Genomic DNA, 22362 nt, shown 5'->3' on the forward strand with positions numbered 1-22362 from the left:
TGTTACTCATGCATGGACATTCAGGGATGTAGCACTGGACCATGGTCAGTGCAGCCAAATATAAGGCTACAGCCAGCAGTTTGCATAGCTAACACAAGGAAAATGAGGTTCTGACTCCCCCTGCCAGCCCCTTTCTGTACAAAACCTATCAAGTGTTAGAACCAGAAATGCAGTTTTACATCAGGTTATCATATGCAGGACTCTTCAGGCTCATCAATGGTTGACAGACCCTGTTTACCCCAGTTTCCACCTTTGAACTCTTTGAACCCTCTTGTAGAAATGGAATAAACATAATCCCCAAAGTATTGAGGTTCACTTTAATTTCCTCTATGAAATTCTACTCAAATATCATGACAGATAGCAGCTCCTACAACATACATATTTGACGTCGTAAACTACAATTCCAATGAAAAGTCTGAATGACTAATAAAACCCTTAGCCGGCTTCCTGGTGCTCTTCACTGCTTCGTCAGAGACATCCAATCAGCATAGATTTCACCACACCAGACCAGGAGAGCTCAGAGAAACAGGGGGAAAGTTAATCTCTCAGGTTCCCAGGTCAGGCAGCCTACTGACGAGGAAGTGCATCACATATTTACAGTGTCTCTTCCTTGCTGGTCACAAATACTTTTTTCTCAGCAGCGAGCACTCACTTCCTCCTCTGAGTAACAAGGGCAGATTCACACAGACCAGTGTGTCTGTCAGAGCAGCTGACTGAATGACTGACTGACTGTGTGCAGCTCTCACACACACAACACCCGGATTTCAAGAGGGACTCTTGCTCCAAATCCACAGCACGCTGAATGTGTAAGTACAAAGTAGGCGAAACATTTGAGTCATGGGACGGTGTAGCTCTGCTAGTTGTGTTAAACACGAATCCTCAGCCACACAGCCTGTAGCTGTGTCTTGTTAAGACTTGTCATGTCTCCGATTGCAAGGAACTAGTAGGTGTCAGGGTCTGGAGTTTGGACATGTGAGAAACAAAAAGTTAGTGGGAACTTGTAAATGAACTGAGTGTTAACTTAGCAGCAGAGGATGTGGTTTGGTGCAGGTTGTAGAAAGCCAGTCTTCAGCAAAGCCCCCTGCAGAGCCAGAATGTGTCAGATAAAACACTTGTAACTGTGAGGTCTGTTTTATGACGTGTTTTAAAATCAAATGTTTGATTGTTATGGCTACAGTAGGGTAAAGTAAATCTGACATAATATGCGTCATATCTTTCTTTTTCCTCATTCTTCAAATGTCAAGTTGACAGTTAAAAGTAGCGAATGCTAATCATCCATCTCGCATGACACTCTACAAAGAGAAGTGCTTGAAATGTGTGAGGTCACTTCGGGGTGATTGGAATTTAAGTCCTATTAAATCAACATGCCTTCTCATTTTCTGGGTTTCATGAAGTTGTGTTAAAGTGTTGCACTAAGAATAACTCTGCTCGTGGGAGGAAAAGTAAAAGAAGTGGGTCGAGTCATTCAACAGTTTAGACCTTCAGATAAATCAGTGTGATCTCTCTGGCTATGAAGTTCAGGGGGTTTCCAGACATGTTTGATTTTGGGTGAGGGTGACAAACCCACACTATCATTCACATCAGGTCCACTCATGAATGTTTATTTGGGTAACTGAGCTCATAAAATAACAAAAATACATAACAGCAGAGTATTAGTGCAGACCCTCAGCTTACTCCTCTGCTGTGTGTGACAGGGGCTTTCTTAACCAGCATGACGTCAGTCGCTGCTTGCTCTTGCGTTAACAGTCATGAGGTTGTGGTAAGCAGAGCAGATTCTGTCAGCAGGAGCAAACCCACACTTGATTTGTATGAAAACTCCTGTGAGACCACAACTCTGCTTCCTGTGTTTACAGTGACAGAGGTCCCCTTCTGACACCTGTCAACTGTTCCAAAACACAGTCTGTCACTGTGGCGACACGGATGAGCCAGAATAAGGAGGCGAGAAGATTTCCCCTGAAAGACAGTCCTTACAAGACAGAGGAGAGGAGAGACACATTCTGACTCTGTGTTCACAATGGACCACCAGCAGCAGCATGCCAAAGTGGAGCGATTTCTCAAGTTAGGATACTCTCACACAGACATCCTGAGGGTCCTGGAGAGCCTCCGCCATGATGCCCAGACCAATGATATCTTGGAGGAGCTGATAAAGACCTGCCAGACTCGCACTTACAACGAAATAAGTGACCCCAACAGTCCCAAGCTGGTGTCCAGAGGCTGCAGTCCCAGTCCCAGTCAACCCAGACCTGGAGCAGACCGTGAGCCAGCAGCTGGCTTCAGACCTGTGGTTATAGACGGAAGCAATGTGGCCATGAGGTGAGTCCCCTCATCTTCCATTAACAGCACTTGTCTTACATCTCAGCCTGTGTGTTTGAATTCAACTGCAGAGATCTTTGCCACGTTGTAAACACTATTTGAATTTAGATCTTTTTACAGACATATTAGTAAAATGTATCTAAACTATCAGAAGTACTTGTTGGGCAGGCTGGTCCATTTCAGTCATCATGATTATGGTAATATTATTATAATAATAACTGCTGCCTTGGGGAGGCCGTGGTTCAAGAGGTACATTGGGTCTTCCACTAACTGGAAGGTCAGCGGTTCAATCCCCATAACACTGCCAAAGTGTCCTTGGACAAGATATTGAACCCTAAATTGCCCCTGATAGTGCAGACAGTGAGTGATATGTGAAAGAGAAAGTGCTGCATATAGATGCACCTTATGAATGTGTGTGTGAATCGGTGAATGGCAAAACTGTTCTGTAAAGCGCTTTGAGTGGTCGTCAAGATTATAAGCACTATATAAATACAGACGACTTGTTTTTAAGCAGCTGTTTTTTAAGTCTAGGAAAAGTGCAGCTGATTAAAACAACTTTAAATGTTGTTAAAACATATAATCTATTATTCATCATGTTTGAAAAGTATAAGTCACATAAAGAGAAACATAAAGTGAAAGTGCTCAGGTAAAGTACATTTAACGTAAACATTGTCCCTATTTTTAAATCCTTGAGTAAATGTAACTGTTAGTTTCCATCTCTGTCTCTCTGACTTGTCATTCCTGGGACAAAATTACATTGTATTTCTTGAGGTTGGAGTAAAGATGATACATCAGTTAAATCAATCAAAAAATTATATTTGAATAGCCCTTATTCAAATAAAAGGGTCTAGTTGAATGAAAGAACAGGCAATTGTTTGTACTTAAGCCTCTCAAGTTGCATCAAATCTTGATGTGATCACACCCCACTTCCTCTTTAAGATGGGGGAAGTGAAAACACAATGTGTGCGTACTATGTTCTTCTGGTTTTGTCCACTCAGTTCAACACTGCCTGATGCCTGAAGGAAAAAGTGACATTTTCATTATTTTTTTTCACATCAGATTCCAGCTGGTTTTGTTTAACTACCTTGACTTCAAAAAGTGTAACATCGCTGAAGTTAAATTCCTACATCATATGATCTCGGAATCGCCAGTGTTACCTGACCTTAATCCAGTAAAAAGGAAGTTCTGAGTCAAAATATAGATATGAATTCAAAATCTCAACCTCCTTGTCTTTTACTGGCTTTCTTTGATCAATTTGCAGTTCCCAAACCCAAACCAAGGTTTCTCGGAATCTGATTCTTACACTCACATGCACAGACCGGTTTTCACATAAAGGGCGACCTGGTCTCATCCCAGTGTCCAGCAAGATCAGACATCTCTGGTAATGCCGCAATGCACCACCTGCACGGCACTAAGCAGCACCCCCACAGTTAGAGAACATCTGGTGAGCCACACATTACAGCAGTGCTATATACCCCAATCAGGCAATGCTACTTTTTTTATATTGTATTTTGAAAAATGACAGTATGAGTCATGTGATCATAAATTATAAATGAAATGGAAGTTGGGTAAGCAAGAACATTTCATATTGGTTAACTTTGTAAGGTTGGTTAAGATATGTATTAAGATTTTTCCTGAAACCTGCAAAGTTATGCAAGACAGACAGATTCAATACGAACTATCTCATGCTAAGCTCTGGTACCTGTCACATGCAAATGCAAAGTCTCTAAGCACTTCCTGCTGATGGAAAGAAGGGAAACCCCCACAGGACCCAGCATAGGCACGCACACACACGCACTGAGCACACAACGACATGCACACGCACTCTTATTACTGGAATGTGCTCAAAGGTAAGCTGGACAGTTTCAATGGCAGAAGAAAGAAAGACATGTGTGGACTGAAGAGAACAAATGGTTGTTAGGTTGCACTACCTGAGCTGCAGTGAACTGAAAGCAGATGAGACCGAGATGATCCAAATACAAGGGGGCAAGGATTCCCACACTAATCCCTTAACTTTTAAACAGCCATGGTCAAGTTTTAAGAAATGGCTCAGTTCAGGAATCAAAATGAGTAACGAGGCTTTTTTCTGCTCATGATCCTGTCAAATGAAAGAAACACGTAAAACTACTAATGTATCAAACACCCATCATAACATTTCCCTCGAGACATCTAAAAAAACCTTTAATCTGATTCTTACTAAAACAATTCAAAGCTTTAAGGACCTTTGAGGACTGATGTTTTCCTCTTGATATCATCCAATGATTGTGTGTGTGTCAGTGTGTGTGCTGTGTGTGTACAATGAAGAATTCCTCATTGTCATCTTTCTCCCTATTTTAACTGTGAACTGACAATGGGAAATGACAATGACTTTAAAAAATGACTGCCAAACAAATGATTTTTATTTTGTGTGAGAATCTGCTTTTTTTCCACTACTGTATATAGAAAAGTTTCCACTGGTTTTGGTAAAGCTCATTGATTTATTGATTAATTGTATCTATACATAGTTCTTTTCAGGTATTTTAGGATTAATGAGAATCACTTCTTGAGGCCATGTGAACGTGAACAGCCTCTGTTCTGTGCCAAGTAACCCATACATGTGTTTTAGTATTGTGTTTCAAAGAAGTCTGAGCAGAGGCCTCGTGACAAATGTACTTCCTCAAAAAGTGTGTGTGTACACATTGTGTACAGAAGCACAAAAAGAAGAAGTAGTTACATGTTTTTTTTAATCTGGTTTCTGTTTTTCTGCAGCCATGGTGACACAAAGGTGTTTTCGTGTCAGGGTCTCCAGCTGGCAGTGAGCTGGTTCTGGGACAAAGGGCTGCGCGACATCACAGTGTTCGTTCCTCTGTGGAGGAAGGAGCAGCCGCGACCAGATGCACCCATCACAGGTATGGTCATGTGATCCAGTTGGCACCCTTTGAGGTCAGATGATAATGACGCCTGGTGAAGAGTTATATTTGTCTCGACTGTCACCTCACCCAGCTGTGATGTCATAATTGTCCTAGAACATGACATGTGGTTGGTAACAGAACGTTTTTCTTGAGGAAGTAGTGCCACACAATAACCTTCCTATTTACATACATAAACACATTTTTTTTATATATCTGGGCGACAGAAATAATCATCAGTGTCCAGTGGAGTTGTGTGTCAGTCCATCTGTCATATTTGAGGCCAATATGTCCTCTCTTTTTAGCTCTGCTTTGGTCTCTGCTGCGCATGTAGCTGCTCCATGTTCCCCAGCTCATTGCCAGCTTTGTCTGCCTGATGTCTGGTGCTGTGCTGTGTTGTACACAGGCTGTGTCAGAGCTCTGAGCTTGAAACATCTGTCTGCTGCTGGCTGAAAAGAGGCTGGTGAGAGCAATGGGCTAAGAGTCTCTAAAGATACTAAAATAGAGCTGAAGGGTTTGCTACTACCATTTCCCATTACAGGTAAACCATAATATTTTAACAATATTAATAAGAATAATAAATATCTTTAAGTGCAGATTGAAAAACTATTTAGGAAGAACTATTTTTAATTTTAAGAAAAACTATTCTGGAACAAAGACTTTTGGAGGAAGAAGCATTCTTATGATGTTTCATAGTCCGTCAGTCAGACAAATTTAACAGTCACTTTACACTAATATATTCTTGATAATATCAGCTTTGCTTCTCTCAGGAAATTCCAAATTAACATAAATTGTGCAGCGACTGAAGTGAAGCTGTCACACTGTCAATTTGAAGTGCCTGTAAACAGCTGCACTTTCCGGGGGAACAAGTCCGGGGGAACAAGTCACACAGGAAATGAAAATTTTACACTGAGCAAAACAAGTACATTCATTAAAGAAGAACAACAACCTGAAGAAGTGGAGGCCATAACACTGAGGTTGTTTCCCAGAGCTTGTCAGGACAGTGTCTACATTAACTGGAACTATCACGGAAACATAATCAAGGCGTTCTGAACTTCTTAAATACTTCTCTGACAGTTGCTGGTAAATGTCCATCCCTCTTCCCTGCCTGTTCTTTATTTGGTAGCTCGAGCCAGTTTAGACTGACGGACGGTAAAAATAACTTTCTTTCCTGAAAGCGATTATGAGCAATTCACAAGGAACGACCATTTGTGCCAAATACAGTTTCACAACCTTTAATGATGCTGCTGTAAAGCTCACTATCAAAACAAGGATGAAGCCATAAAGACAGGAACTCATATGTGCTGCAAAGTGAGCTCACCTGTCTCTGTGCGTGGCTGTTTGTCTGCAGGGACATTTTCAGTGAGCATTTGAAATTGAATACCAAGCTTGATATTTACAACCAAGATCTAACTGAGTGAACCTTTAGCCATTCTTCAAGGAGTCCCTGACTTTGTTTTCACAGTTGTGTTTGCTGTTATCTTGTGAATATGGAACATGGTCGTGAGACGCATGACAGGGTTTTATATCAACCTTCCAATGATCTTACTCAGAAAAAACTATGATAAATATTTCACATTTATTTGTATTTAGTTAAAAAAAATAGAAAACGGGATTGTGAAGCTCAGCAAAGGGCAAAATAAAACAAAATAAATGGATAATTCATTCATTGATTCTTCATTTTTCATGGACAAAACACGTTTTTCATACTTGAACTCGAAATATTTGAAAAAGATTGATAAATGAAATTAAAGACATGAATATATACTATTTTGCTGTTGCAGCAACACACGTATGCTGCATATACAAACTATCAGGGTGCTCAACATATGTATATCTGCCTTCAGGCCGACTTTTTCTTTTTAAATGGTGAATACACTTTCTTCAGAAGCTGGTGTATGAGGAGGGAGACGAGCTTGAAAATAAACTACACTGTTGTCATATGTGTCATAGGTCAGCACATTCTGCATGAGCTGGAGAAAAGGAAGATCCTAGTTTACACACCGTCTCGCTGCGTAAACGGAAAGAGGGTGGTCTGCTACGATGATCGCTTCATTGTCAAGCTGGGCTTTGACTCAGACGGCATTATCGTGTCCAATGACAACTACCGTGACCTGCAGACAGAGAATCCCGAGTGGAAGAAGTTTATAGAGGAGAGGCTGCTGATGTACACCTTTGCCAACGACAAGTAAGAGTGATGGTTCTGGAAGGAGAATAAAAGGCGGCCATCATCATTTGTATAAAAGTTGATTTTGTCCCCAATATCAATGTGACTTGATCCTAACTGTGTCTCTGTGCTGCCGCAGGTTCATGCCTCCATACGATCCTCTGGGCAGAAACGGTCCCACCATTGATGACTTTCTACAGAAGAAGCCCAAGACCCCAGACCACAAGCTGCAGCACTGTCCATATGGTTGGTTCACATTTCTCTTGCAGCACATAACAGGCAGCAATGCTCAGGTTCCACTTGCTTGTTCTATCAAGAACCAGTCACTAGGTCATAAGAGAAATATGAGAAAGTGCAGCATATGAAACGTCAACTCTGTGCGTCATGATGAGTCTGCAGGAAGCTCCATGTCTGTGTTTGTAAATGGTGTGAGAGGGGCAGGACAGATACAGTGTCATATTTTAAGCTTCCGGCTGGTTTAGAAAACATTTCACAAGACTTGAACATTCTGAGCACATAGAGGAAGTCCCCAAACATCGCCCTAACTATTGGTTTGACTTTTTCAACAGGCAAGTGATAAATAAAGCTGTGTTCCAAACTGAAAAAAAATTCTGCCCCTCTGCTTCTTATTAGAAGGCTCCTTTTAAAGGGAAATCTGCCTTAACTCTATGATTTCAGCACAACATAATCTTGTTCACATTCTAGATTGTAAAACATTTTTTAACCTCATACTGTATTTCCTCGGAATACCAAGGAAGAATGGAGCCATTGTGACTCTGAGCTGGAGCGCATGGAAGTTATGGAGGGACATTGGTCTGTGAGATTATCTGAGAAGTGTCAGTCAACAGACACACCTGTCCCTCACTGTCGGGACAGGAGCCAAACAGAAGAGCAGAATCATGTAACAGTTTCATTGTTTTTATGTCAGAGCCACAGCTAATTTGTTTGTAAGGCAGTGTGCAGTAAGGCAGCACACGTACATACACACGTCATTTTCTCCCGGATGTTAAATGATGATGTTGTTCTGTAAAGTTCTGTAAAGAACTTGTTTCTTTCTTACAGGAAAGAAGTGCACTTATGGAGTGAAGTGTAAGTTCTACCACCCAGAGAGGGTCAACCAATCACAGCTGTCGGTGGCCGATGAGCTGAGGGCGCTGAGAGACAGAGCCAAGAACTTCTCACCCAAACCGACCCTGCAGGACACACACTTCTTCCCTCCTTTGTATGAGCCGGAGCACGGGTACAGCTCGTCCACACCCCCGCTTCTGAGCACAGAGGAGCAGTCAGACAGGGCTTCACCCAGTGAGCAGTTCATCCATCAGAGAGACTCCAGCAGCCAGAGGAGCCTCCACCTCTGTCCAAGCCTAGAAATGGACGAAGCCTTCTGCTCCATAGAGAGCTCCATGTCCAGGCTTTACACCCATGATGTGCCCTACAGCATGGAGTTCCCTCCCCACAGCTACAGCAGTGGAGTGGCCAGCTGCAGCCTGGGCCAGGACGACTTCTCCCTGTCAGGGTCCTACAGCCGGAGCACCCACAGGCCCTGTCTGAGCGGAGGTTGTTACCACCCTCATCAAAGCTGCTCGCTGACCTGCATGCATCCTGTGTGCAGCCAGTACAGCTGGCCTCACCAGCAGAGCAGGATGTCCCCCCACCACCACCACCAGCAGCAGCAACACACAACATGGTCCTCCTGCCCATCTCTGCCTCCACATAACGGAGAATGTTCCAGCCATGTTTCTGAGAAGCAGTACTTCAGGCAGCCCTCCAACAGACAGACTCACACCATGCCCAGAGACCCATGGGTGCAGGGCAGCCTTTCTGATGCCCAGGTCAACGGCCGGGACAAGAGTCCATGCAGCAAGCAGAGGAAGGCCATGAGGAGCCAGCTGAGCAACCTCTTCCCCCAGAGCACAGTGGAGCAGGTCATGAATGCTTACCCAGAAATCTCAGACATGTCCGAACTGATTCCTCTCATCCAGAGCTACAGGACCAGCCACTTCTCCCTCTGAGATACTGTTTTTTTTTTTCTTGAAATTGAGCCCCTCGTCATCTCAGCAGCAAAAAGACAACTAAGAAAAATCTAAAAAGTGTTTTATTCGTCTTAAAGTGACCTTGAATTTATATTATTATAATTCATACTCCTCCCTGAACAAACTTCCACTTTATTCAAAGCATTAAGAATGGAAGTCGTGAAATTGTAGCAGACAGATTACATTTTCTTTATCCCTGTGTACAAGTGCAATGCACTAAGCTCCATACATGTTACGTATTGCAGCACAGACAAATGTTTTATTAAAGCAGCATGTGTTGTTGTTCTCATGTTGCCTCACAGTGAGGAATACAATATTCTGTACTTCTGTAAAGAATGTCATCCACCTGTGCTGGTTTTTTTGTGCCTTTGAAATAAAAGCACTAAATTACTTGGGATTTGATAGTCATTTAGTGTCCACATACTTCATGACGTGTACTGTGAAACTGAGTCATGCTGTTGCACTGCTCTCTAGTGGTTAAAAGCTTCAAGGTTAGCTGCCACAAACCTGTTCTTAGAGAGCACTTTCCAGTCCTGGTTGACTGTTTTTGATTCAAAGGGATGTAGCTCTTAACGTATGACCAGAAACTCGGGGGAACTTACAAGGGACAAATTAGAAACCATAAAATCCTGAATGCACCACAAACTCACAGTTTATTAAGTTGTAAAAAGACTAAGAGATATTGAGAGGTTGTGCAGACAATTCAGATTATCAGTGGATGGGATCCCTCCTCCACCCAGGACAATATATCAGTAAAGCCTGGGAACAATTTAAGACGCCAGCCACCAAGGCACAGCCCGTTTCAGCTGCAGCCATCTAGCAATGGGTATCTCAGCCTCAAGGACTGGAGCTGCAGACTCCTTGGCAGTTATTTCCACCTGGTGACCAAGCTAATGAATTCAGTGGACAACTAAAGGGGCACTCAGTCCAGCACATGCCTCAATCAAGGCCAAACAATCCCTCTTTGAGACCACATTCAAATTCACTAGATCCAGATTTTGACTTGGATCATTGACATTTCACTGATTTCCCCTCCAAACTATTTTTAAAAAATGGATAAAATGAATTTAAAACTAATGATAGAACACATTCATACTTGATCTATTCTGCCTTTTCTCAGAGCCCTGGCATCCTTCTCATGCTAATATGACCATGAGATTGGGACCAGTGTTTGAGTCTTTAACTTTCCTCATAAAAAGTGCATATATGTATTTATCTATGGATTCTGTCGCACGCACACATACACATTTGACCCACCTGATAACTTTTCACAGCTCCACAATTATCGGTTTGTTTCCATACCAAAAGAAACCTGATGACGTCGTCAGAGAATTATTTCCAAGGAATCGACAGCTCCTCCACAGATGACATCACCGAACTTATTGACAAGTTGCAACATATCAGTGTAAAACAAAATATGATAAAATTTAAAATATGCAGTGACCCTTTAAAATCTTTGACCCATTAATATTGGTCCATGACAGTCTTAGCTGGTGGTAAGTGATAATATCTGTCATGAGCCTACCTTTGTTCTGCAGTCTACTGGAGAAAATAACATACCAGACATAATATTAACAATCTGAGTGGAGCATCACAAAGACACACAAACATTCAGAATAGATTTTTTTTTATCATTTTTACAAATAACTTATCCGTTACAAAGAAAGTTTTCCCAGCTAAAATGTTAAAAAAACAACAAAAAAACACTTTAGATATCCAAATGATTTTTTCCATTTAATAAAACATGAATAAACTGCCTCTACACAACAAGGTGCAGACAAAGCTGAAAACTGGTTTCTTTGGTTTGGAAAAAGGAAAAGGTTTGATGTAAGTGCTTAAGAGACAATAATTCATCATCTACTCTTAAATGGGTTTATATAATAGTAAGGTTTTGGTTTTAAAAATGGCACTTGGATGTGACAAAATAGATTATCAATACAATTTTAATAAAGGCACTAATGCAAGGCATTTCACAAAGGTGGAAAAAAAGGTAACTACTCCACAGTTAAGGTAAGCTAATGATAATAAGGAAACTTTAGGACCCCCCTTTGACAATACACACTTTGGAGGATTGAATGGAGCCAAATAAAAGGAAGAGTATACTAAGTGGACAGTAACGTAGTGCTTATATTGTGCTAAAAACATGAGGTCTTGTTTTTCGTCTTTTCTGCTTCAGAGATGCTGTAACGACGGCGACTTATATGTATATTTCTGTGTTATAGGAACAATTTAAACAGAAACACATTCACTGATCTGTGGACCTCACAGAAACCAAATTCAGGTGCACAGCAACATGGACACTTTTCATCCAATCAGCTGTTCCAGGAGCACTATGACAATACTCTGCAGTGAAACCATGATTCTACTTGAAAATGAAAGTCTCTTTGCACTGAGGTGTCTTCGTCCCCAAACATTAAACCTACATTCCAGTTGTCAGATAAAATGGCAGTTTGTAATTTGCTTTTTGTCCTATTCCCTCCCCGACAGTCCTGAACATATTTGGCGTCCTGAAGAAAATAAAGTTAAAAAAAATAAAGACTCCTCCATGGCCTTCCACTTTGCTGCATCTGCAGATCGTACACAGGGAACTCAGCATTTTCACGAGCGATGAACGGACCTGGCAGGCGTAGCTTCATGATGACTGCTCTGTTCCTCTCCTTCTGCAAGGCTTCAACTCTCACAGATATCAAGTAAAAAGCTTTAAAAGGGAGCACGGTGCTTATTGATTTGAAAGAGGGAAACAAAACAAGACAAAAAAAGTTAATAAAGTCTATAAAGCTATACTTACAAGAAATACAAGTGATTCATAGTGTGAGGAAGAAGGCTTTTAAGGCACATTCTAAATTATGTACAGTAAAAAGCTCATGGGGAGTTTCTGCCTCCGTGTACTGTACACAAAGCATGCAACTTAATTTCTTTTTTCAATAACTCATGACAGAAGAGAGAGCTGAAGGGGCAGGACAAGAGGCATGTTTTTGTTCCCCCTTTGACATCCTCTAGAAAAACAGCAAACAAACTTAAAAGTCCAAGAGTAGTCTGTTAGTTTGCCCTTCAGAAGGAGAGCGGTGGCTGAAAAGTTCCCGATCCCCCAGTCATGCCACCACAAAGGAAGAAAAACTAATGTATTCATTCAGCAAAAGGCACATTGGCACCTGTGTGTTGGTGTGTGTGTGTGTGTGTGTGTGTGTGTGTGTGTGTGTGTGTGTGTGTGTGTATGTGTGTGTGCCATCACACTGCAGGGCCACGCTCGTAATACTGTAATTGGGAGCAGCGAGGTAGCCCAGGGCGCAAGTGTCACCCGTGGAGCAGAAACAAAGGGGGAAGTGACCCCACGCACTCCGAGTCTCTGAGGTGAGGTATCATCCTTTAGGAAAAAAACAAGTTGTAAACACTATCCAGTCAAGCCTTCAGTGGACAGCATTAAACAAAAAACCTTATAGAGGAAACAGAAAATAGGAGAAAAATAAAACAAGGAGGCCGCACAATGCACAAAGACCACGCCCTGTCCCAGTATTCATACACGTAGGGAAAAAAGAAATAGAAGGAGGGAGCCCCTTTTCTATTCTTGTCTGGTGAAACACAGGTGGGCAGAGGAGATGGCGGCGCGGCGCAACCTGGTTGGCTCAGAAGTGCCGCGGGAACTCGCACTGTTCACAGCGGTTGAGGGCGGGGTGGTTGAGGAAGGTGCAGGCTGTGCAGCTCCACTGCGTCCCCTCGTCCTCCTCCTGGTCTGCTACAGGCTTCACGATCTTACTGCCCGAGTCTGTGACAAGAGTGAGGAGTCAAAAAAGAGGGTCAGTGCAGGATAATATAGGAACACATAGTTGCCATAGAGAAATGTGCTTGGTCTGCATCAGTGCGTATGTATAGTACATGTCAAGTCAGAAAACAATGCTCAGAGCATCGCACTGCCTCCACTGCTCTGCTTTCTATCCATAGGGCATCTTGCTGCACCCAGGGATGGGCAAAGACGCATTCACATGTATTTACAAATAAAATACCAAATACCCTAACTGTACTCTGAAACGCTTTAAATGTTAAATGGTTTTGTATTTATATAGCGCTTTTCTAGTCTTGATGACCACTCAAAGCGCTTTACAGTACAGTTTTACATTCACACACACATTCATACAGTGCATCTAATCGCAGCACTTAGTTATTCTATGGGGGGCCATTCAGGGTTCAGCATCTTTCCCAAGTACACTTCGGCATGCAGATGGGTCAGACTGGGGATCGAACTGCCGACCTTCAGGCTGGAGGACGACCACTCTACACCTCAGACACAGCCGTCCTTTAGAGTGTTTTCCTTTGCACAATCGACGACAACTTCACATAGGCTGAAAGTAGCAAGCTAACATTAACTTTGAGGGCTGCTAACGTTACGCAGGTTAAATATTAAGTTGGAACACCTATATTTGATTTTGTCATGGATACTAAACAAACACAAAGACCTAACAGGAACTGTGGAGAATTGTAGCAATTCATGTTAAAAATCGATGGAGAGCTGCAACCAACACATTTCTCATCAGGTGCTTCTTCTTGTTTGGGTCTAGCTTTGCGTTGGATCATCACATTTTTGTTCAACCTCAATGTTCTGATCTCAACAAGCATGAACAAATTACTGAGTAGATACCAAACAGAGGCTGCATGCATAGATTTTAGTAAGAATTTTGTTATGAATGATCTTTCATCAAACCTATCAAATACAAATAACAAAATACTATTTTGTATTTAAAATAAAATACTAAATGAATGAGTGAATAATTTACTTAACTTGCTTAATTTTTTCATACATTACATGTCAGCTGTTTCAGAGGTCTTTTAAGTAATCCACATAATCTTCAGTCCCAAATTCACAACTTTTCAAAATAAAAGCTCTGTAATTCAGCTCCATATAAAGCATTTAAGAGACAAAATGAAGCTTGCGCGGGACAGATATTATTGGCCACAGGAGGACAGATACTGACCAATGCTGTGATTTATCTGAGGACATAGAATCAACTGAGTCAGCAGATTGACTGTTGGCATACTGTACCACCCCACTGACTAGCTAGTCGCTTGTTTATTCAAATTTGGCATTGTAGCCAAAAAAATTGAAGTAGTATCAGCTTTACAGATAAACCCTTCTTTAAGTGCCGGGCTTGTAAACCTCGGCTTTAATAACGAGGCAAGGTGGAGTTCTGACAGATATTACATGATGTAGTTAGTTATAAACTATCAATAGGATCAATAATACATCAGATAAAATGGTTGAAAGGAATGTCGACAATATGACCATATTAAACTTACCAATAGATAAAGTACCTTTGGGTTTGGGTTGGACAGGACCAAGGAATCCAATGTTGTCATAGAAGTTATGGATTGCACTGGGATTAAAGTGTGGTCCTGCAGATGGAAGGAAGCAGAGTGCCAAAACTTAACACCTGGAGTAAGAGCACACATGTCCACTCAAATCATCAGTAGGTATGTTATAAGCATCACTGTGCTGCAGAGGGGACACTGACAGAGGCTAGCAAGGTAATTATTATCATGTGCAGAGTTTAATAGCAATATTAAAAATATGCATCTACAAATACATGTCATAAACACATTCATTTCATAAAAAGGTGGAAACCGCACAGATGCTGAGACTAGAGTTTGCCTCAACTGGATGAATTCCCTCAATATCCTTCGCTTCTCTATATTTACCCTATATCTAAATTCTACTTTGTAAAAAAATACATTTTTCGTGTCGCCACAGACCTTCCTACACCTGTGTAAACCAGCTGGCTGGTGGCAACAGCAGAGTGTTGCCAGGGGACCAATAAATCCCTTGTTAGCAACCAGGAAAAGGATGCAATTCAGGAAGGGCTTGTGGTTCACAGTACAATGGCAGCACCATGACTGTGTGTACAGAGAGGATGTGAGCAGGCCTGACCTATGTGCTACTGCTGCAGGTCCTGAGTCACACTTAATAACTTGCTGTTAACTTTATTATTAAACAAAACAGACCGGCACATTGGCTGGATGCCAGTAGAAAATTCCAAAATACCAGTATTAAATGTTGTATTGCAAAGAAAGGAAAGACAGACAGATTCATACCTCTTGTTTGAAGGAGATCAATTTCTTTGGTGAGGCAGTCGATGTCGATCTGCAGTAACCTGTTTTTGCATCGCAACTGCTTCATTTCCTCGATCTGACAGAGAAGGACACCAGAAGCTCAAAGTTTGTCCTCAGACACAAGACATTAAGCTTCTGAGAGCAGAGTGGATCTATGACAGAGTCAAGGAGGAGAGCTGCTCCACTCTCCAGCGCTGGCTCGCCTCAGTAAACAACACTAAACCAAAGAGCTACTGCACTCAGCAAGAGCAGCGAATTAACCTGCCACAGCCCATTTCTTCCTCTGCTCACTCTGACTGTTATAGCTGGCAAAACAGCTGACTCAACAAAAAGCCAGTATCACTTCATCTGAACCAGAGAGGGTTCAACAAACTCACAGCTGTAGATCAAAGACCAAGATGAAACGGAGCAGACATTAAATATTAAAAACATGTCCAATTTGTGATTATATGTTTTCTGATGTAGCTGCAGAGGTTGCTGCTGTTTGAGCTGTGGAATGAATTTGATCTAGACTGTGTGCTCTGTCAGTCTGAAATGTGGAGAGATATCAGCCAAATCATAAACAGACCCTGTAATCAGCACGGATGTGAACACGAGTGGTTGAGTGACCCAGATTCCATTTATCTTTTGGTAATAACCAGAAAAACATGTATTTGAAGTTATGAAGAACATGTCTGAAGACTCTTAATCCCAGACCTTTACTGCAAAAATCCTTACAAACTTGTTTTGTAAATAGATTAATGTGGCATTAAATGATGTTGGTGACAAACCCTCGACATCTTGCCATAAAAAGTATCCCAGTTTTGAAGCATACAACCGACTTCGTAACATCACACTGCATCTGATTTCTGTCTGTCAAAATATGTGAACTGAGCTTACAGAAGGAATTTGGGAGGCTGAGTTGGATCTTTCCAGCCGTCTCCTGGTCAAGTCGTTCTCCATCTCGTTCACCTCCTCTTTTAGCTTCTCCAGCTTCTTCTTTTTCATCTCCAACTCGTGCCACAGCCTCTCCATGCGCGCCTTCTGGTGGACCAACAATGCTGGAGGAAGAAGCAAGACCACACAGAGACAGTCCTGTCATCAACTGTTACCGTTTTATAGAGAATGCAAATCTGTTTTGTGATTTTTTTTCAATGTTGTTGGCAATATTGTTTTATTGATAGTTATAAAATAGAAAAATCAAAGCCGAGAACAAAACGAAAATTGTTGGTGACAACAACAACTTTCAGGTACATTTCTGTAGCTAAATGACTGACACATTTTCAGGAGTGCAGAACACAACCTACAAACACCAGCCAAACCAGTTCTTAGCATAATTGCCTGTGCAAAACAACTCACTGTAAGGAGAGAAGGGGAACTACATAGACTCCTTACTGTTGTCTTTCAATATGTTTCATCACCTACTGTGGTAAAATGAGGAGATCATTCTTACCTCAGTGAGCAAACTGCTGCAGGCTAGTTCTGCTGTAGAACATAGTGTTAATACAGAGCCTGAACCATGCACATGCTCTACAGCCCCTTTCTCATTCATTCATTCAATATGCTCAAGTTGAACTGCTGCCTGCTTCCTCAATACACACTATAATGAGAGAGTGCAACAGCTAAATGTCGAAAATCTGACTGTAAATGTTTATACTGAACACAGAAGGCCAAATGTTGGCTTTAACAAATTTACATCTTTTGAAATGGTACTGTGATTTTGTATGTTGTTGTGTTTGTACATGGGGAGAATGGGAACAGAGCCTGGAGAGGGCAAGAAATTAAACCAAAGCAAGTTATAACATGTTGAGTACAGACATTGTCGTAGAGGATTACGAAAAGAAACTGGATGCAGTGTCTGGTGGTAGCCTCACAGCAGTGTGAACTCTTTTTTACTGTGTGTGTTTATCAGGCTGTATTAGTCCGTGTTAAATCAGTGGGGCAGCCAGACATCTTCAAGCAGCTGTGTCATCTTACATGTTTACTTCATGTTAAGACCTACAGTTTTACTTTGTGCCATTGTGATCGCCTACATCTCTGACTCTGAACTTATCTTTGCTTTCCTTTCCCCTTCTTTTACTTGGTAGCTTGAAAGTGTTAGGAGCAAAGCACTAATGAACATAAACAAGGCTTATATCTTTTGGCACCAGATGTGAGGTTCTGTTTGATTGACCACTATATATTATTAGTGCTTAAATAATATAATCACATAATTATTATAATTCTGCTGTGATTGGTGACAATTAATACATTTATGTTTGATTTACAATTATGTGGTGACAGGCGCATCTCTGGATTTGATTTGTGGCAGGAAGTCGGCTGCAAATATTTTAATTGCAAAGTACTTTGTGAAAAATAAATAACTGAGCAACAGCTCAACAAAACCCGCATTGCTCCACATTGTATAAAATCAATATGTGGCCATCAATGTTGATACTATGCTGGGCCTTGACAAATAAATTAATGTATGGGAAATATAGCACAGTTACACAAAAGTTGTATTACATTTTCTATTCCAAAGCCAAGAAAAGTTCTAATAAAGGGAAACTGGGCTGTTGAGGGTCGGTACCAGAGGCAACATGTCTAGTGTGAAGCCCCTCTTAGTTTTTCTCACTGCAGTGCTGAAGCCACAGTCAGTGACTTATACAGTCAAAAGCCCAAAAAAGGCAACAACAGTGAGCTCTGATACATTTGACTCATGCTACAGAATCTGCCAGTCTCAGGGGCTAATGGAGAAAACGCAACATTTAGTGTAGAGGACTCACATTATCATCTTTAGTCATCTTACAAGCCCTTACTCAGCGAGTCACTCTTATCCACCTCATGGAGATGGACATGCAAATGAGTATTTCCGCACTGACTGAACATTAGCGACAGCAAGTATACACAGCTTGGCTCAAAAAATGTACTACAGTCATGTTATGGAAAGTGTCTCCTAAAACCAAAAAGAATACTTTTATTGTAAAATTGATTTCTTGGCAGGATGCAGTGGAAAAAGCATTAAAGTCTACAGCTGGTAGCAAAGAACTATATTTACTATTTATAAAAATCTGGCCTTTTGCCGCAACAAGGCACAAATGGCCACAGAGGAAGTGCACACTTCAGGCCTCTTGACATTTGCTAAACAACCAATAAACAGTGAAGCAAACTGTTCTAACAGAACATCAGAAGTGTACTTCATAAAAGGATTCACCGGGCAAACAGGTTTGGAATTTGTTTTATGCTTGCAACACCTCTTCATCTACAATATGTATTCGGAGGCCTTTTAGCAAAAGAGCTGAGCTGATCTTCCTAAAAATGTTAGCAATAACGTGCATTAAAACATAATCAAAAAAAGTTTTTAATTTAATATTGTATTTACAATCTTCTATTGAGTATGAACATTATACTTAAACGTTCCTTAGGGAATCGTTAAAGGTTCCGTGTGGAGAATTTAGTGAGATCTAGTGGTGAAGTTGCATGTTGCAGCTGAACACCCCTCACATCACCCTCCCCTTCCAAACATGAAAGAGAACCTATGAAAGACTTCAGTTGTGATAAATACTCAAAATGTGTTTAGTTTGACTAGTTTGGAGTAGTGTAAAAAGAATGGCGTCCTCCCTAGAGAGGACCCGATCATGATATTAATATAAAATGTTTAAATATGAAGGGCACATTCTAGGGTAAAGAAAATGAAAATTATACAATTTAGATGAAACACACTAGTGAAAACATCACTGATATTATTTTATTATGAATTTCTGCCAATATTTTCCTTTCACCTAAATCTTACAGACTGAACCTTTAATGCTTAGTCTTGTGCTTTTGTTTTCAATGGGAAATAAGAAGTGACAGGCTACTAGAAAGATTACTATCACAGTGATGATACACAGCATTGCTCACCTTGTGTGTATGCCGCATCCTCGGAACTCATGCTGAGTCTGCGAGGCTCACTCGGCCTGTCCCCGTGTGCTGACAGTGGGTCTGAAAGATTGAGGGGGTCTGGCTCCACAAAGTGGTGGTCTGAGGGTAGGCTGAGGAGGTTGTTGGGCTCAAAAGTAGGAGACACTACCCCAGGGGACACAGCTGGTGGCTTGTTGGGGGACACTGTGATTTTAAAAGTGTATTTGGTGTTGGGCTGAGTCACCACCACACGAGGGGAAGCTGTGCCTCCTCCTCCCACAGAGGCACGAGACTTAGGTGGATGGTGGTGGATGTAAGCGGGGCCCATGCTTACTTGGCCTCCCATGTTCCTGGGCCCTGATGGCCCCTGCAAAGGAGGGTTGGCTGAGATGTAGACTGTGGGAGGATTCCTTCCCCCACCGTAGTCGCTGGAGGCATTGGCAGAAATATAAAACTTGGGTTGGGAGCGGGAGCCGCCTGAGGCCACGACAGCCTCCTCAGAGGGAGTAGTAGCAGCAGTAGGTGGGCTGGCAGAGATGTAAACAGTTGGCTGGCTGCGGCTCAGACCTGGGCATCCGATTGACAGAGGGGTGGTGGGGACAGTAGCCACCCCCGTCGAGGAGGACGAAGAGGAGGGACAGGAGGAGGAGGTGGAGGATGAACGGGGCCCACTGCTTGTCCGCAGCACTGCTGTTGTGGTTGTGGAGTTGCTCCTCTGAGGAGATTCAAGTTTGATCTCTATCTGATTCTTCCTTGGGCCAGTGGAGATGTTCTGGATGTTGTACTGGCTGATGGTAGAAGAAGTGGGCATGACAGAGGAGGAAGATGAGCATGAGGAGACACCGGAGGAAGAGGCCTGGCTTCCAGTGGGAAGAATGGAGGGGGCCTGGGGATTTGTGGGGGAGCTGATGGGCATGTAGACATGAGAGGTCTGGTGTCCCTGGTGCTGTGAGGTATGTGAAGAGGAGGCGAGCTGAGGGCCGGACCAGGAGCCAGACAGTGAGGAGGGGTGTGAGATCTGGTAGATCTGCTGCTGGGGCTGGGAAGTGGGGCTGTACTGGGACCTGCCCCCTATCTGCTGGTTCTGCCGAGTTGTACCGGTCTGGCTAACATAGGGCCTGATATAGATAGAATTACCCTGTGGACTGCTGAGGCCCGACTGTGGCCCACCATGTATGTGCAAGGAAGTGGGGGTGTTACGGCCTGTCTGGATATTGGGGGCTAGCGTCACTGTAAATGGGTTGTAGCGTGGTGTCTGTTGGGCACCCATAGTTGTTCCTTTGACACCCAGAGGGTACAGTCCAAGGTGCTGTGGAGGCTGCGGTTTGCGCGTGGGCTCCATCCCACCAAATACATGGAGGCTGGATGGCACCTGCACTGAGGCTGACTGGGACTCCTGCTGAAAGAAGTCACTATTTGGGGCCTGGCCTGTCTGGAGGGGCCCGTCACTCGGGCTGTGAGCCAGAGTCCGACTTCCGTTCATTCTCAGGCCGTCCCGAACCGGGGCGACATGCACATTCTGAGACTGCAGTCCCAGGTTCAGCTGGGTCATGTGATTACGGAGCCTTGGAAAGCTGGGATCGTCAGAAAAGCTGAGATTTCCTTCTTCACTGTATAGGTAGCCCGGACTGACTTGAGACAAGTATTCACAGCAGGCGTCTAGGTTGTTGTTGTTCTGAAGGAAGAAGAGAGAGAGAGTGGAAATATTATGCAATGTTTATGTTTCACATGGGGCAACTTAAGAGCCTGTTCGGACAGCGCTAAAAGTGGACAGCGCTAAGTTCAGGTGTGAACACACCCAAGCACACCTTGATGAAACATTTGAGATCCTATAATTCAGGCCCTGTTTAGACTCAATGGCTTTATAAATAAAACTGTGTGTAGAATTCATACTAAAAGTGTATATGCGAACAAAGGCCAAAAAGGCCATACGCAAAACATGATTCAGATTTTTTTTTTAACTGTGCACATGCACAGACATTGTCTGGTTGGAACAGCAGTGACATCATTAATGAAAGAAAGTGGTAACGTGTTTCTACTCTGTAAATGTATTTAACGCGAATGGGAGTGAACACGACAGAGAGGACAGTGCAAGAAATAAAAAATTGGTCAAATTAAAAAAATTATTTAAAAAATTATTAAATAATTAATTATTTATTAATTATATTTTTCTCATCATCAGATTATGATGCAGGATTAATAAATTCAGAGACAGCTGTAGTATCCGAAAATCTCGAACTGGAAAAGAATTGTATTTTTTCCCAAATGTCATAATGATAGTGTTATTCGTATGAAACGTTCAGCTAAACGTTCAAGCTCACACTAAATTACTTTGGTGAGGTATGGGACGGCAGAAGCAGTTCAGACTGGGCTATTTTTGTTGTGAAAAATGGTTATCAGTAAGATTTGTTTGCATTTAAGAGAAGATTGAATAAATATAAATGACACAAGTTGTTTAAAGATGAATTAATCAAAGAAAAATTATCATTAGGTAAATAATAATTAATAATAATTAAGTGGAACAATACTCTGCTTCAAATCAACTCCTTACGTCTGCATCGCAATTAAATCCAGCCCACTTCCGGGTTAAATCACACCCACTTCCGGGTTAGGCCCCGCCCACTCAGAGTACGGATACGGATACAGATAATTCATATGGTTTACAGATACAGATACAGATAATGCTGTACTCGCTCATCCCTAGTATTTATACAGCGCTTTTCTAGTCTTGATGACCACTCAAAGTGCTTTACAGTACAGTTTTGCATTCACCCATTCACACACACATTCATACAGTGCATCTATCCGCAGCACTTTGTTATTCTATGGGGGGCCATTCGGGGTTCAGCATCTTGCCCAAGGGCACTTCGGCATGCAGGTTGGAGGACGACGACTCTACCCCTCAGCCATAGCCGCTCTGTGGCTGAGGCTGAGGGCGGCTGTGGCTGGTTTAACCAGGTTAATCACATTACCAGGTAAGTGTGTTTAACCTGGTAATGTT

At 42.3% G+C, this 22362-nt stretch overlaps 2 protein-coding genes across 3 annotated transcripts in view; one reads left to right on the plus strand and one right to left on the minus strand.

Annotated features, from left to right (window-relative positions):
* The first annotated feature begins 481 nt into the window (after positions 1-481).
* Positions 482-9791, plus strand: LOC128460488 (probable ribonuclease ZC3H12D). The gene is made up of 6 exons (XM_053445708.1): positions 482-806; positions 1854-2313; positions 5062-5201; positions 7155-7389; positions 7508-7614; positions 8431-9791. Exons 2-6 carry the CDS (start codon positions 2015-2017, stop codon positions 9378-9380), a joined length of 1731 nt encoding a protein of 576 aa, XP_053301683.1. The 5' UTR covers positions 482-806; positions 1854-2014; the 3' UTR covers positions 9381-9791.
* Positions 9792-11011: 1220 nt separating this feature from the next.
* Positions 11012-22362, minus strand: part of tab2 (TGF-beta activated kinase 1 (MAP3K7) binding protein 2) — a 42974-nt gene continuing 31623 nt past the window's right edge. The window contains exons 3-7 of one of the 2 annotated variants that reach the window (XM_053445707.1): positions 19362-21036; positions 16380-16540; positions 15483-15576; positions 14706-14786; positions 11012-13164 (exon numbers count right to left, since the gene is read on the minus strand). In XM_053445707.1, coding sequence (XP_053301682.1) covers positions 13025-13164; positions 14706-14786; positions 15483-15576; positions 16380-16540; positions 19362-21036 — 2151 coding nt within the window. In that variant the 3' untranslated portion in view covers positions 11012-13024. Of the gene's footprint in view, positions 13165-14690; positions 14787-15482; positions 15577-16379; positions 16541-19361; positions 21037-22362 lie in introns of both variants that reach the window. The other variant, XM_053445706.1, reaches the window with a different exon arrangement.

The sequence above is a fragment of the Pleuronectes platessa genome, chromosome 17, assembly GCF_947347685.1.
Source record: "Pleuronectes platessa chromosome 17, fPlePla1.1, whole genome shotgun sequence".
NCBI lineage: Eukaryota > Metazoa > Chordata > Actinopteri > Pleuronectiformes > Pleuronectidae > Pleuronectes > Pleuronectes platessa.